Below are 15,165 nucleotides of genomic sequence, written 5' to 3'. Positions count from 1 at the left end.
TTGCAATCAAACTCACTTGTAATTTGAAGCAAGAGACACCAAACTTGTGGTGGTCCTTGTGGGAACTTTGTGTTCCAAAGTGATTGAGAAGAGAAAGCTCACTCGATCCGTGGATCGTTTGAGAGAGGGAAGGGTTGAAAGAGACCCGGCCTTTGTGGCCTCCTCAACGGGGAGTAGGTTTGCAAGAACCGAACCTCGGTAAAACAAATCTCCGTGTCTCACTTCCTTATTCGCTTGGGATTTGTTTTGCGCCCTCTCTCGCGGACTTGTTTCTTTATTACTAACGCTAACCCGGCTTGTAGTTGTGTTTATATTTGTAAATTTCAGTTTCGCCCTATTCACCCCCCCTCTAGGCGACTTTCAGAAGGCATGGAGGAAAATGATGTCTGCTTGACTGCCATTGTTGACTAGGACTTTGTGCAGGTCTCAGCCTGCCACGCTGCAGTTGATAACCATGGCGTCGATGTGGGGGGCGCTGCGCAGATCGACGTCTCGGGCGTCGAAGGTTAGCGGCACATGGGACCACTTCGTCTGCACGACCGGACCGGTGATGGCGACGTGGTTGATGCTGCGGTAGTGGTCCCGCTTCTTCCGTTTCGTGTCGAAGTCGGCGCTGGACCCCCCAGTGATCATATGAATGACTCCGCGATACGGCTGATCAGTGAAGTCTTCTTGCTTTGGGGCATGGGGGTGGTGGATGTTTTGTTGTTGCTGGTGTGGAGGTGGGGGTGGGGGAGGTACGATTTGTACTTCCTGGTGGTGTTGGTATGCGTGGTGCTGTGGATGCGGAGCGGGGGCGTGGATGTATGGCGGAGGGGGTTGCTGTTATGTGTGTGCGACAACTCTAGGGTTGTCGGCTGGTTGTGCCCGTACCATCCTGTCTGTGGTGGCCTTCGTCTCTGGGCAGTCTCTGGTTTGGTGGGCGCAGTCTTCGCCGTGAAACAGGCAGTAGAATCGGCGCGGCGGCTGCGCACGTCCCCGGCCCCGTCCGCGAGTTCCGTTTTCGCGGCCCTGGGGGGGATATTCCTGACGGCGAGGGGCCTCACCAGCGGGGTGCTGGTTGGCGATGTTGTGCACCTGCTGCTGATTGCGGCCGTCCCGACCGGAGTCTAGCTGCGGAGTCCTCGTCCACGTGCGGCTGGACTGTGGAGCATCTTTGGGTTTCCTTTAAGACTCAACTTTGCGCTGGTGGAGCTCTTCGGATTTGGCGTATTTTTCGAATAGCTGATACAACTCCTGGAGGTTCTTGTGTAGATCCCTGATGCAGTGGCTGTAAAGGACGCCGGCCCGAAGGCCACTGATGGCGTAGTGGATGGCGATCTGGTCATCGACCGAGGGCAGCTGTGACTTGAGTGTCAGAAACTTGCGGTAGTACTCCCGCAGAGTCTCTTTTTCCAGCTGTTTGCAGAGTGAGAGTTCGGCCAAGGCATCGGTGTCTGGGCGGTACCCTTGGAAGTTGAGCAGGAATTTGTCCCGGAGGCTTCTCCAGGAGTCAATGGACAACGGGGGCAACCTGGTGAACCAGGTGAGAGCTGGGCCCTTGAGGGCGATGATGAAAGACTTGGCCATCGTGGCGTCGTCCCCTCCGGAAGATGCAACAGCGACCTGATAACTCATGATGTATTGTGCTGGGTCAGTGCTGCCGTTGTACTTGGGATAGGTCCCTACCCGGAAGTTGGCAGGCCAGGGTGTCACTTGCAGGTGTGGCGCCAGGGGACTTTGCTCGTCGAGGTAGTTGACACCTTGGAATGTCGCGGCGTGTGGGATGGTGTGGTCGCGCTGGGGGAAGTGCAGGTCTTTGAATTGTGCACGCTGTTGCAGGGGTGGCCCGTGTTGCGGGCCGAAGTGGCCTTCGCGCTGCATTAGCGCGATCTCTTGCTCGAGCTCCTGGGCCTTCTGCTCTTCATCTCGTATCATTTGCCGCACCTTGGCTTGTGCAGACACACGTTGGCGCTTGGCCTCAAGTATCTCTTTTTGCTTCTGGAGATTGCGGTTCTTGATGCGCAGGGCGCGAAGCTGTAGCTGTTCTTCCGCTGAGACACCGATGACTTCGCTGTCCTCGGTGAGGTCCGCGCCCTCCGGTGGAGCAAAGCCTGGGGGAGGTTGCGGCTGTCCTTCAGAGCCGCAGGTGCGGAGAGCGTCGTCTTCAGTGGCCTCTTGGTGGGTGGTGTGGGTGAGGGCGAGGGCCTTGCCCTTTTTTGCGGCCAGCGGTGCTGCCTTCGCAGCCTCGTCAGCCTTCGAGCTAGCTTTCTTGGGTGCCATCGCGGGTGGTTTTTTCGTAGCACGAACGGTGGGCGCCAAATGTTGGAACTTGTTCTTCGGTGCAAGTTGATCCAACGGGGGAGTGTAGCAACGTAAACAGGGTTTCGTATGAGATGGCAATAGCTCTATTAATCTAGCCTCTCAAGGGCACTGTGCGGGGGTATTTATAGGTATCTGAGTGCCCAGCGTCCAGTGTTAAGGACGCATGTGCCCCTAGGCGCCTAGGTTATCCCCTGAATATTCCCATAAAGCAGGGTTACAGACCATAATTACAGGGAGACTTTTACAAAATAGGCCCGTAACGCGCAGCGGCCACGCATGGCCTGTTACAATGGGCCGGATCACACGTGGGCCTCCATGTAGGACGAGGTCGCGAGATGAGATGACCTCGTCATAGGTCTTCGTCCGGCGGCGTGTCGGGCGAAGGGTAAGTCTGTCCGTCGTCTTGTCTCCGTTGATCCAGCGAGGTAGACGAAGGCATCGAGCGAAGGGTGGCGTCTTCGCCTTCGCCCCAACAATACTCATCCACCAGCAAAGGACATAAATGGATATTGGCAGCCACTGGTTATTTCACAAAAATGTGGGTTGAAGCAATCCTGATGAACAATGTCACGACTAAGGATGTGATTAGGTTCGTAAAAGAACACATCATATATCGATTCGTGATACCATAGACTATTACTATGAATTAGGGGTCAGTGTTCGTATTGGAAGAGTTTAGAAATTTTGTTGAAGAAACAGGAGTCACCCTAACACCCTATTATGCTTAGGCCAATGGGCAGACCAAGGCTTCAAATTAGATCATGATCAAGTTGATCAAGCGTAAGCACGATGAATACCCGAAACAATGGCATGACAAGCTAGCAGAGACATTATGGACCTATAGGATGTCTTGTCACGGGGCAACTAAGAACATGCCCTACCAACTAGTCTATAACCAGGAGGCCATCAAGCCATAGGAAATAAACATCAACTCAAGGAGAATAACGTTTCAAAATGAGTTATCAGTCAATGACGATGAATAGTAACACCAAGGATCTGACCGGTCTGAGGTTATGGTATTTGGAGAAAAACAAAGAAAACAACGCTAAAGTAGCCCGGACATACAACATTTCACACTAGCGACCTCATATGGGAGTTAGTTTTGCCAATTGGTTTTATGAGAAATGGTCCCCAAATTGGCATGTTCTCTACCAAATCAGGGAAACTACCCCATTAAACTCCTTCGGGATGGAGACATTGGAAGGTGTCTGTTTCACTTGGAATATTAATGAGTAATATCTGAAGAAATACTACCCAAGTTTATGGGTCGAGGCCTGATAGATGAAAGTCGATATGCTTATTATTGGCTCGTTAAAGATAAAAGGTATTATAGCCAATGCATTGTCATCGCCTTTTAGACTAAAAACAAAAGGTAATAATGATAAAAGGTCGACAAATGGCCAAAAGGGATATAGATACATCGGATCTTCATCGACTATCTAGGGGCATCAAGAATCGACATACCCTTCGAGGGAGATTTGACGATACCATTCGCGAACCTTGAGGGCGGTCAGCTAGGAGCATTGGTGCCCTAGAAAGAGCCAATGGATATGTATTTTTATATCAGCTAAGGGAACAACGTCAAGGACAAACATGCAGCAATGGAAGCATAGAGAAGATTGTTTGTACACAAGCATGGAGGACATGAACATTGCAGATTGGAATAAACAAAGTATGCCAAATGCGGGGGAGATACAAACAAAATAGAGCTAACTAAAATTTTCTTTATCCATCGTCGTCGTTGTCGTTGTCATCAAAGAAACTCTCCTTGCTGGGATCGTCACAGTAATCCCACCCAAGGTCCTCGAGCTCCTCGGTGGTAGAGCCATCATTATGTGGCCACATCTCCATCGCCTCTTCCTCCTCCAAGTCTCCCTCAGAAGAAATCGCATAACCAGTAAAAAACCTCCTCTTCAAAAGAGTAGAGGGTCGTCTAGGCATAGTCATAATCAGCATATGAAGACAAGGGGACAAGCGGAGCATGTAGAAGATAGACGACTCTCATTGGCCTCATTGGCCACTAACGAGTCCATGTTAGAGTCACCAACTCTATCATGGTGTAGTCGGTTGACAAAGGATCGTTATCCTAATGGAAATCCCAATCCTCCTCGGGAGGAGGAGGCTCATAAGGAGGGGTGACAGGGAGGTGGATGGCCAAGAAAAGTAGGAAGAATCACCGCCATGAAAAGGAGAAGGGAGCATCATTGCTTATGGTGATTTTTGTGCTAGACAGAGAAAAGGCTTCGGTGCATACTAATACTAGCATAAGAAATCGAATGGTTTGAAGAAGAGTCAGACAAAAACCCAATACATGATTACGTATTGAAGAGACGACTAATACAATGTGACTAGTCAACAGAACACGTTGATCCTCTATAAAAGAAAAGATTTAGTTTTGGCACAAAAGTTTTTTTCCAAAAATAGGGGGCATGTGTTGGCACGAAATCCTAGCTCAGACGGGGATGTCAAAGAAATACCACAAAGGATGTATTCGACCATAGGAAAAATAAACATGTAAATAGAAGTAGTTTTTAATTAGCAGATTAGATGCATTAGGAAGTGCTTATCACTTTAGCCCGCAAGGTTATATATTGTAACGGATATGCTCATGGATAAAGGAAGCCATCTATTCACCAAAGGTGTGGGTGCTTCATCCTCTCGCTGCATCACCACCCCTTCCCCAAGGGTTTTCTAAGGTATGTGTCATGCTGCCCTGATGTGGTCTCTGATCGTAACAGGATGACACAGTGTCACCACCTGGTAGATATTATACAAGTGTTGTTGTTGGCGAGATCTGCTAGTTGTCATGTGTACTTTCAATCTATATGTTTATCTCTATGCTTCATGTTATTAGATTGAGTTTACACCACCACATATGCATCACTCTACCGATTGCTACACTCCATGACATGCTAGCTACACATGTCCACACGATAACTCGGGAGTCTATTGCATATCTGACACCTTGTCTTACATGCTTGGTCTCGTTGTTTGCTTTAGTTGGACTTCTTTGAATGTACTAATCCATGTTCATGTGTGTTGTCAGCAGTTCTTAATGACAGATGTTCCTAGGTTTACTGGTATGATACATGTTATAGAACAAATCTAGGATGTTCCTATAGATGGATTACTATCTATATGGCCCTATCTTTGGTTAATGGCATGGATAATAATGGTGGTACTACTTTAGGTAGGGTTTACTTATGTTGTCGGTCGCTTTTGATGCATGAACACATTTATTATATCAATCACCAACCTAGAAAAGAATCAACCATCGACAAACCTCACAGGTCGATCCCCGTGATCTAGCCAAATTTAATGTTCAATTGATTGTGTGTACACGCAGAGGTATACTCTTCCTGATTTGCAGGTCAAGCCAGGTGACATATCGTGAACCTCGTACTGGGACCCACGGTCAGGAGGGACGACAATAGCAACAAGTACACCTAGTAGCTCTTCTGGTGTGTTGGCTGCCAAGGTGGCCCCTAGCATGTTTCGCAATGACAGGTTCTCAACCGCCATGGCACACAATTCAGTGCGACGTCGTCTCTGTTGCCGATAGCTGGTGGGCTTAACCGATTTCCGCATTCCACGAATTCCTTTGTAAGTTGCTAATATGTTGGTAAGTTGATAATTTGTCGAAGATGGCTTCAAAAGCTATTAGTTTACAGTTGTATTCCATATATTGTAAGCACTAAGCACCGATTATCTGATTTAATGAGAGGATGTTATAATCGTGATTGTCATGGTGGCACCTCTATCCACGACTAAAGGTGATGCCCCTTCACTAAGGGCTTGTTCGGTTACACCAATCCAGAAGAGGATTGGAGGGGATTAAATCCCCTCCTAGTCAAAAATAACTAGAAGGGGATTTAAACCCCTCTAATCCACCTCTAGATTGGTGTAACCGAACAAGCCATAAAGCGGCAGGGAGAAGAGGTCAAGATGGATTATGCATCTAAGGAGGCTACGCGGCTAGCTGTATCGAGCCGTTGAGCAGTCCGGAGATGGTGATATGCAGTCGAAGCTGCTTGTCATGTCGTGGGACCGACAAGAGATGGTCGGCTGAGGACATGTAGCTGGAGTTGATGACTTGAACCGACCGGACTCAATGGCGGAAAGCCTTTAGCCCAAACCGATCAGGCATTGGTGGTCTTTTAACCCCCCCCCCCCTTCTTTCCTCTCTGCTCTCCTCCCTTCCTTTTTTCTCCCTCGTTGTGGTGTCGTGTCCGACTCAGGGAAAAAATCTTGGCGAAAAAAAACGAGAAAAACCGAAATTCGTGTTTTTCGGTGGGCCCCGGTTTTTTCCATTACCGCCCAAATTTTTCAGCGTTTTTGAATTTTGTTGGACCAATTCAAAAGTTATTTGTTTGGGCTGTAAAAAGGAGGCCCAAAACATCACCCACATGTAAAATTGAAACCCTAACTTTTTGCTCAACTCACATTTTCAAAACGTGTCACCCGGCCGCCGCCACAGCTGCTGCCCAGCCGCTCGAGCAGGCAAGCAGACCGGCCGCCGCCACAGCTGCTGCCCAGCCGCGAGCAGGCAAGCAGGCCGTCCAGCTCCGGCCAGCCGCACGAGCAGCAAGCAGGCCGCCCGGCTCCGGCCAGCCGCACGAGCAGCCAGCCGCACGGCCAGTGCACAACAGACAGCACCGGCAAGCAGCCGAGCAGCTGCTTCTCATCCGGCGCCAGGTCCAGTGCGCGCGCCTTATCTGCTGCAGCTGCTTGCTGTCCTCGTCCGTCGTCCCTCGGCACCGGCAGGTCTAGACCGACGCTGCGCTCAGGTATGTCGCATCTCCTCCTTCAATCTTGCAACCACTGTTGGTGCTGAGCCGGCATCGATGACTTCTCAACCGTGCTGCTTGCTGTTACTAGTGCCACCCCGTCCCGACTAAGCGTGGACTGCTGATTTCACTCTAGTTTGAAGCTCCTCCATGGCGTTGAACTGGGACAGCGACAGCGACTGTGAAGTACGCATGATTGACCATCCTCGCGAGCGTCGTGCTGGTGCTGCTACTCAGGCAGAGAAAGGAAAGGCTATGGCCGATGCCGGTACATCTTCAAGTGTTGCTGGTGTGATGGTGATGGATCAATATGGTAATTGTTTTCATTGTTATATATCTAACTTTAGATTTAATTTTGAAAAACTGAAATGATGAAATGTTGTACAGTAGGATATGGTTTTCAATCCAATGCACATATTTATGACCATTGTAAAATACTGGTATACTACTTGTTACAAATTTTAGAAGAATTTATGATCAGATAGATTTATATCTAGTGTACATATTTATGAACATTGTGAGAAATTGTGAGACCTTGCATAAATGACATATTTGCTAAAATAGTGTTATGTTTGCTAATGTAGGGAAACCAGTGAAGTTAAATGGACCAATTGATGTGACTTGGAGCCATGGTGAGCCATATCCTGGGCCTCATGGGGCTGGCTTTAAGTGTTTTTATTGTTTGACCACCAAAAAAGGCGGGAGGTGTCTCGATTAAAAGAGCATCTAGGTCACATATCTGGGAGTGTGGAGGCATGTCGTAAAGTGCCAAATCATGTGAAGGACCTAATGTCTCAAAAAGTAACAGATGGGAGAATCAGGAGGGCACGTGGTAAGAAGCTTCGTCTGTTTGTTGAAAAGGAGGTTTCTGCAACAAGACAAGGTTATCGAAGTGCAAGAATTCCTCTTGATGAACAAGCACAGATTGATATGGCAATGAGAAATTCATTGAGGGATTCTTTTTCCACATTGGAACATGATAGTTGTCCACCTTTTGGTAAGTCAACGGGTAGTGCAAGTGGAGCTGCAAGTTGTTCTACAGGGAAGCAAAGTAGGCTCTCAAGTTACTACAAGAATACACAAGATATCTCTAGAGGTCCTTTTGACATTGACTTGGCACGCAGTAGGACACAAGTGCAACCACGCATAGATGTTATGCTAGAGAAGGGTCATAAGGAGAAGCTAGGGATAGCATTGGCAAAATGGTTCCATGCTAATGACATTCCTGGAAGAAAGCAATGTTCAAAAAAGCGCGCTTAAGCGTCCGCTTAGTCACGATTAGATGCTAAGCGGTACCTTAGCGTTGCGCTTAGGCCAAAGGTGTTGCTTTCAGCGTCGGGCGCGCTTAGGCGGCGCCTAATTTGAGCTACGCGCGCTAAAGCGGAAAAGCGCGCGCTAAAGCGGTCCTGGGCGCAGGGAAAAGCGCATGCAGTAAAAGTGCATGCAGAAAGCGCATGCAGTTTCTGCGCAGGGAAAAGAAGTGTGGCGGGAAAAAGAAGGGTGGCGGGAAATAAAGTGGCGGGATTTCCACTTTATCTGCTCGGGAGCTGCTGCTTCATTTGAGAGTAGGGAAAAGTGGTGGGAGCTACTGTGTGGGAGAGGACAGAGGAGGGAAAAAAGCGGGAGCTGCTGCATTTCCACTTTATCCAAGTCTGTTGTTGCCGCCTGCGGGATTGTCCTCTTCGGGTCTTCCCCAATCGTCCAGGTCAGCACAACCCTTCTCCTCTTCCCCCAATAATCCAGTATTCCAGACGTTCTTCCCTCTCCCTACTTTGCTATTTTTCTGCTGCTCCTCCACCTCTTCTGTTATGTTCTATGCAATGTTTAACATGGACACTTTGGCTTGGATGTTTAATTAGTACATGTACATGCTTTGTGTAGGATGACTTCATCTGAGCCTCAAGTTGATGCAACCACTGAGCTTGAGAGTCAATTAAAGAGGAAATCAAGTGACATAGGATGGGAATGGGGGCGATTAGTTGATCCAAATGACAAGAACCGAGTGAAGTGTCTACTTTGTGGCCATGAGAGCACAGGAGGAATACACAGGTTCAAACAGCATCTTGGTCATGTTGGTAGTGTTGTTACAAAGTGCAAGTTGTCACAGACAATGCTTCTAACAATATGGGAGCTAAGGCATTGTTGCATGACAAGAGGCCTAACATTTTTTGGAGTTCTTGTGCAACTCACACAATAAATTTAATGCTACAAGGCATTGGCAACCTTCCAAGATTCAAGAAGAGAAAATTGACCAAGCTAAATCATTCACCATCTTTGTCTATGGTCACCACCGCACCTTGGCATGTATGAGATCATTCACATTGAAGAGAGATATTATAAGACCTGGGGTAACAAGATTTGCTACAGCCTACCTTACTTTGCAAAGCATGATGGAGAAGAAGGATGACCTTAGAAAGATTGTTGTTGATTCAAAGTGGTATGACTTACCCGATGTGAAGTCTAAGAAGGGAAAGGAGGCAACAGCAATGGTGTTAAGCATACCATTTTGGAAAGGTGTGTCACTTTGCTTGAAGGTATTTGAGCCTCTTGTCAAACTTCTTCGTTTGGTAGATGGGGATGTGAAGCCATCTATGGGTTTCCTCTATGGAGAACTAATCAATGCAAAGAAGGCCATTAAGGAAGCATTTGGGAATGTTGAGATAAAATACAAATAAGTTATGTCCATTGTTGAGAAAAAAATGAAAGACAGGCTTGATTCCCCACTTCATGTGGCTGCATATATGTTGAATCCATACTATAGTTACACCAACAGTAGCATCTTCTGTGATTCAACCATTATGGAAAAATTCATGCTATGTGTTGAGACATTTTATCATGGTGAGGACGAGAAAGCATATAGAGCTGTCAATGATGACTTGGATAGGTTTCAAACAAAACAAGGATCTTTCTCAAAAAATATAGCAAGGAGCTGCCAACGCTTTGATTTCAATCCAGGTAATATTGTGCTGTGAATAAAGCCATAAATCATATTTGAATTGCAGCTACTCCATGTTTCATGGTTTGAGGCATGACATTTCTTCATTGCAGCATCTTGGTGGAGGCTCTATGGGGGTGGAGCACCTTATTTGCAAGCAATTGCCATTAGGATCCTTTCATTAACCACTAGCTCATCCGGTTGTGAAAGAACTTGGAGCGTTTTTGAACAGGTCAGATTGCTCCTTAACTCTTAAAATGACTTTCTAGTACCAATTGTTTACACTTATGACAAGGATTGTGACTTGTGAGCATATTTGCAAACTCATACTAAGAGAAGGAACAGATTAACAACAGAACGCCTCAACAATCTTGTCTTCATCCAATTCAACAATAGAATGTTGTCCAAGAAAGAGAGAATTTCCCGAAACAAGAACTATGAGGTGCTCTTGAGTTCTAATTGTTCAGAAGCTTAAGGATTTTTCTTTGAGGGAGGGGATGAACAAGCATTAGTTCAAATCAGGGATGAGGATGAGGGAGAAATGCAAGGGACAGGTATACCATGGTCTGTCCTAGGAGATGCAATGGGAGTAGAGGATGAGCTTCAACCTCGCAGGAGCGCAAGAGTGGCTAGAGAGGTGGACGAAGAAGATTGGGAATCTGAAAAATAAGATGAAGACAATGTGCATGAGGATATTGATTATGAAGAGGACAACTGTGAGATTTCAAACACCAGTGACTATGTCCATGTGGAGTGATGGTGAATTGCAGGACTACAGTTGACCTGTTGTTACGTTTATCAGTTTATTTGAAGTTTGAACTAATCTAAGTTTGTAATATTTATATTGCCCCACTGCACTACTAGTGTGTTGTGTGTCATGAACTAGTCTATTATCTATTTAAAATAGTTTAAGTCTGCTATGAGCTGTTAATGTTTATTTGTGAATTGTGATTATGAGAATTTTCTTATATTTGTGTTGCTGCTGTTGTTTGGTGAAAGGCTGAAGAAAAGAAGATAAGAAGAAGATAAGTTTCTTTTCTTTTAGTCTTCTTGTTGATTTGTTCATCTCTTTTATAGTTTAATCTATTGTTTGTAGATTTGTGATGCTGCTGTTGTTTGGTGAAGGGCTGAAGGTAAGAAGCTGGGAAAGTGCAGCAAGGCTGCAAAAACATGTCCATTAATCCAAGTAAGTACCCCTAGTTCCTAGGTAAAACTGTTTTTCTGTGCAAATATATATATTATATTGTAATATTTCTACAAACGCTTAAGCACGATTAATCTATGCTTAAGCTTTATAGGCGCTAAGCAGTGGCCTAACGCCCGCCTAACGCCTAGCGCTTAATATAACCTTGGAAGAAAGGCAGACTGCCCATACTTCCGTTCTGCACTTAACTTAGCTCAACAACTTGGTGATGGAGTACCAATTCCACGTGGGAGAGAAATAGATGGTCCATTATTGGATATGAATTATGCAGACATGGAGGCTCACATGGATAAATTCAAAGAGGATTGGAAGGATTATGGAGTTACAATTATGTGTGATTCTTGGACAGGTAAACACTTGTTTAGTTAGCTAACCCTACTTTATGTTGTTATTCATAAATGACCTTACTTTTGTGTTTCTATGTCATGATTGTACAGGTCCTACCATGATATCCATTATTAATTTTATGATCTTTTGCAATGGTCGTATGTTCTTCCACAAGTCAGTAAATGCAACTGGTCTAATTCAAAATTCTGATTATATCTATGGAATTATATCTGATGTGGTTGCTGATATTGGGATCAAGCATGTTGTTCAGATCATCACTGATAATGGCTCAAACTATAAAAAGGCCTGCCAAGACTTCACAACAAAATATCCACATATTACTTGGCAGCCATGTGCTGCACATACCATAAATTTAATGTTGAAGGATATAGGACGATTTCCTGATGTTGCAGAAGTAGTGGATAGGTGCAAAGAGAATTTGTAGATTCTTCTATAATCATAACAGGTTATAGTTCAATTCTGTTTTTTTGTCATAAATATAATCATATTTTGTTGTTATTTTGTCATAATTCATATCAATTGATGTTTTCATAATTTATTGTTGTTTTTTATTGTAGGTTACATGCTATGATGCGAGAGAAAATTGGTGGTGAGCTAGTTCGGTGGAACGCAACTAGGTTTGGTACTGTTTTTATTTTTCTGCATAGTTTTTTGGATAGAAAAGATAAATTTAAGTTGTGGATGGCATCAGCTGATTGGGAGAATTGTAAGTGGGCTGGTGAAGAAGATCATGAATTCGCATATGATTGTTTGACAAAAAATAAATGGTGGAGTGACATGGAAAAGGTTTTGAAAGCGGTGTCCCCAATCTACTCTGTACTTCGTTTAGCTGATCAATAGAAGAGTGTGTCTATGTCGTCTTTTCTTCCAAAAATGATGAGTGCTATGGCTAAAATACGATCCAATTTGGGTGATGATCCTATCAACAAAAATCTGTGTGATAGATTAATGCAAGTAATCAATAGAAGACTTGACTATATGCTCAATGATACTCTTATGCTTGCAGGTATGTGCTGCCCTTAACCCTTAAAATTTTCTAGCTGATTAAACATTATAGTTATTGATTTGTTGCTGCCCTTTTATTTTCATAGCTACTGCCCTTAACCCTAAAGCGCTATATACTTCCAAAATGGCAAGAAAACCAAAGTTCCAACATGTTGTGACAATGGCCATAAAGAAACTTTCAAGCTCATCTTCAAAGGCTTCAGCTGCAATTGATCAATATACTTTCTTCAGAAAGCAAGCTGGGTTATTTGGAGGAGAAGAGGCTAAAGATTCAGCACTTAATGGTCGCGCAAGTGCAGGTAAGTCATTGTTGTCTAGATTTATTCTTGTTTTGTCCTTGAGAGTTGCCTCTTTATTTGTGGTGATTGTTCTATTTTTTCATATTTTCCTAGCTGATTGGTGGGATCAATATGGTGGAGACTATCTAGAATTACAAGAGTTTGCACGTCGTATTGTTTCTCAATGCATGTCCTCTAGTGGTTGTGAACGTAATTGGAGTACCTTCGCTTTGGTTCATACCAAATTAAGGAATCAGTTGAGTTATGATAAGTTGCATAAACTAGTTTATGTTCACTACAACTTGAAGTTGCGCATTCAACATTTTGAAACTGATATGGAAAGTCTTGAACAAATGAAAAACTCTAAAGATAGAAACATAGATCCATGTAGCATCATGATAGATGTTGCTATGTATGATGAAGGCAACCCGATTATGGAATGGTTGTGCAGTTCTAGGAGTGAATCAGTGCCGACACTTGATGAAAATGATGAGTCTGAATCGCCTAACAGACCAAGTGGATTCGTTTTAGAAGAGTTAGGAGGATTGAATGAAGAAGAGATGGTTCTTTTAAATTCTAGGATTGGTTCTGGTAGGAAAAATGGTAGGAAAAGGAATGATGTAGAAGAAGATATTGGAGATGATTTCTTATCAGATAGTAGTGAGGGAGGAGGTAGCCCAACCTACAACGAATCAGGTGATAGTGACTCTAATGATGGTGAGTTCAATTTTGAGTTAATTATGCACTATTTGTCATGTCCTTTTTATGATTCAAATTATCTTCAATATCATTGTGAAAGGTGGTGGTGATGACGAAGATGGTGAACCTAGTGGTCCATGTTTTGCAGCTAGGACACAACCTAAATTAGCTACAGACCAATATAATGGTCCTGGTAAGCAAGGGAAATCAACAATGTATTTGCAAATAATTGATTCAACAATGTATTTTGTTTTCATATTTATACATGTTTTGTAGGTCAAGATGAACAAGCAGTGCCTCTCCGTCCAAGATCAAAAAGGCAGAAGAAGCTCTCCATCAAGGGTCTGTACATGCTTCAGAAGGTTAAGTACATCTAAGATTATAGATGTGTTGTCTCACTGTTTCAAAAAGTTCATTTAACTAATTAATTTGTTGTCTTACTGTTGGAAAATACAGTGATCTAATCTTCAAGCACAAGCACAAGAATATGGCGTATACATGGACTGATTCAATGGCAAGATTTTGAACATGTGGCTCTATTGTATCAATTGTGTGTTTTGTTTCAGTTTCAGCACAATATTGCTGTCATATTTGGTTCATGTGGCCTAACAATATTTATAACTGTGATTGATTTCTATGCATTATTTGAACTATTGACTACCAAATATTTGTGACTCGCCACTAGTGTTATATTCACCGGTGCATGGATGTTGCCAAAGAACTTTATTTACGTAATATTTGGTTTATTTGGATCGGCTTGTTATTCTATGTTCTCTAATTATTCTATGTTCTAAGGATATATATCGGTAGTCAATTTGTGATTCATTTTTCCATTTATAGAATGATTATATGTATATAATGACATTAGGTGGTTTAGAAAAGATCTATATGTTTTTTATTAAATTGAGCTGTTCTTTTTAAATCCTGGCCGAATTTTTTTCTGAGAAAAACGAAAAAAAACGAGAAATCCGAGAAATGCGTTTCTCGGTGAGCTCCGGTTTTTTTTCTACTGGTAAGGTAAACCCTGGTCCGACTCCGACGTTGTGTTCCTGGCTTGCCCATCGGTGGCAACGACGAAGCCCCACGAACGTAACGAATGCCAGCAGCACCATTGTCGCCGCCTCAGAGACCAGCATGTAGAGAGCCAGCAACAGCGGCACAGTGAGGAGCAGCAGCGCTTGGACGCAAGAGGTGGCCTCCAGCGCCACGAGGAAGTAGTAGGGAAACTATGGTGTTGGTTTTTGTGTTTTGTTGAGCGGCCAACGTTGTGGTGCTGGCAACATTGATCAGAGTCGGAGCAAAGAAGGGAGGAGGAAGAAGGGGTGGAGTTGGATGGGGATCGGATTAGACGACCTTGCGCACTGCATCTGCTGCTCTTGCGAGGGAGGAGAACGGGAGGGAGGGAGAAGGGTAAAAGGGACAATATTAATGTACATTACACGCGTGGGTGTGGATAATGGCGGGGCCAAATTTGTAGATCTAGTAATGGTAACCACCGGGTATCACGAATTATAATGGCATATTTAGAATACTCGATTTTCATAATGACATATATCTAGAAAAGCCCATATAAAAAGGGGCTCTGTAGATTTTGGGTGTCTTTGT

At 44.4% G+C, this 15,165-nt stretch overlaps 1 protein-coding gene across 2 annotated transcripts; it reads left to right on the top strand.

The window, feature by feature from the left end:
• The first annotated feature begins 10,147 nt into the window (after positions 1–10,147).
• Positions 10,148–14,479, top strand: LOC103634654 (uncharacterized). Of its 2 annotated transcripts, none has more exons than XM_020543372.2 (5): positions 10,148–11,579; positions 12,136–13,578; positions 13,661–13,753; positions 13,837–13,922; positions 14,017–14,479. In XM_020543372.2, the coding sequence occupies exons 2-5, from the start codon at positions 12,708–12,710 to the stop codon at positions 14,017–14,019; spliced, it is 1,053 nt and encodes a 350-aa protein (XP_020398961.1). In that variant the 5' UTR covers positions 10,148–11,579; positions 12,136–12,707; the 3' UTR covers positions 14,020–14,479. The 2 variants fall into 2 exon arrangements, with proteins under 2 accessions (XP_020398961.1, XP_020398962.1); XM_020543373.3 differs by lacking the exon at positions 10,148–11,579 and adding an exon at positions 11,668–12,023.
• Positions 14,480–15,165: the final 686 nt, after the last annotated feature.

Source organism: Zea mays, chromosome 8, assembly GCF_902167145.1.
Source record: "Zea mays cultivar B73 chromosome 8, Zm-B73-REFERENCE-NAM-5.0, whole genome shotgun sequence".
NCBI lineage: Eukaryota > Viridiplantae > Streptophyta > Magnoliopsida > Poales > Poaceae > Zea > Zea mays.
The sequence above is the reverse complement of the archived record's forward strand: the minus strand, read 5'-3'. Positions and strand labels throughout refer to the sequence as shown.

Coding starts and splice junctions, on each gene's coding strand:
- LOC103634654 (XM_020543372.2), top strand. CDS start 12,708: ATGGCAAGAAAACCAAAGTTCCAACATGTTGTGACAATGGCCATAAAG. Junction 13,579..13,660: donor TGATAGTGACTCTAATGATG/GTGAGTTCAATT, acceptor TCATTGTGAAAG/GTGGTGGTGATGACGAAGAT. Junction 13,754..13,836: donor AGACCAATATAATGGTCCTG/GTAAGCAAGGGA, acceptor CATGTTTTGTAG/GTCAAGATGAACAAGCAGTG.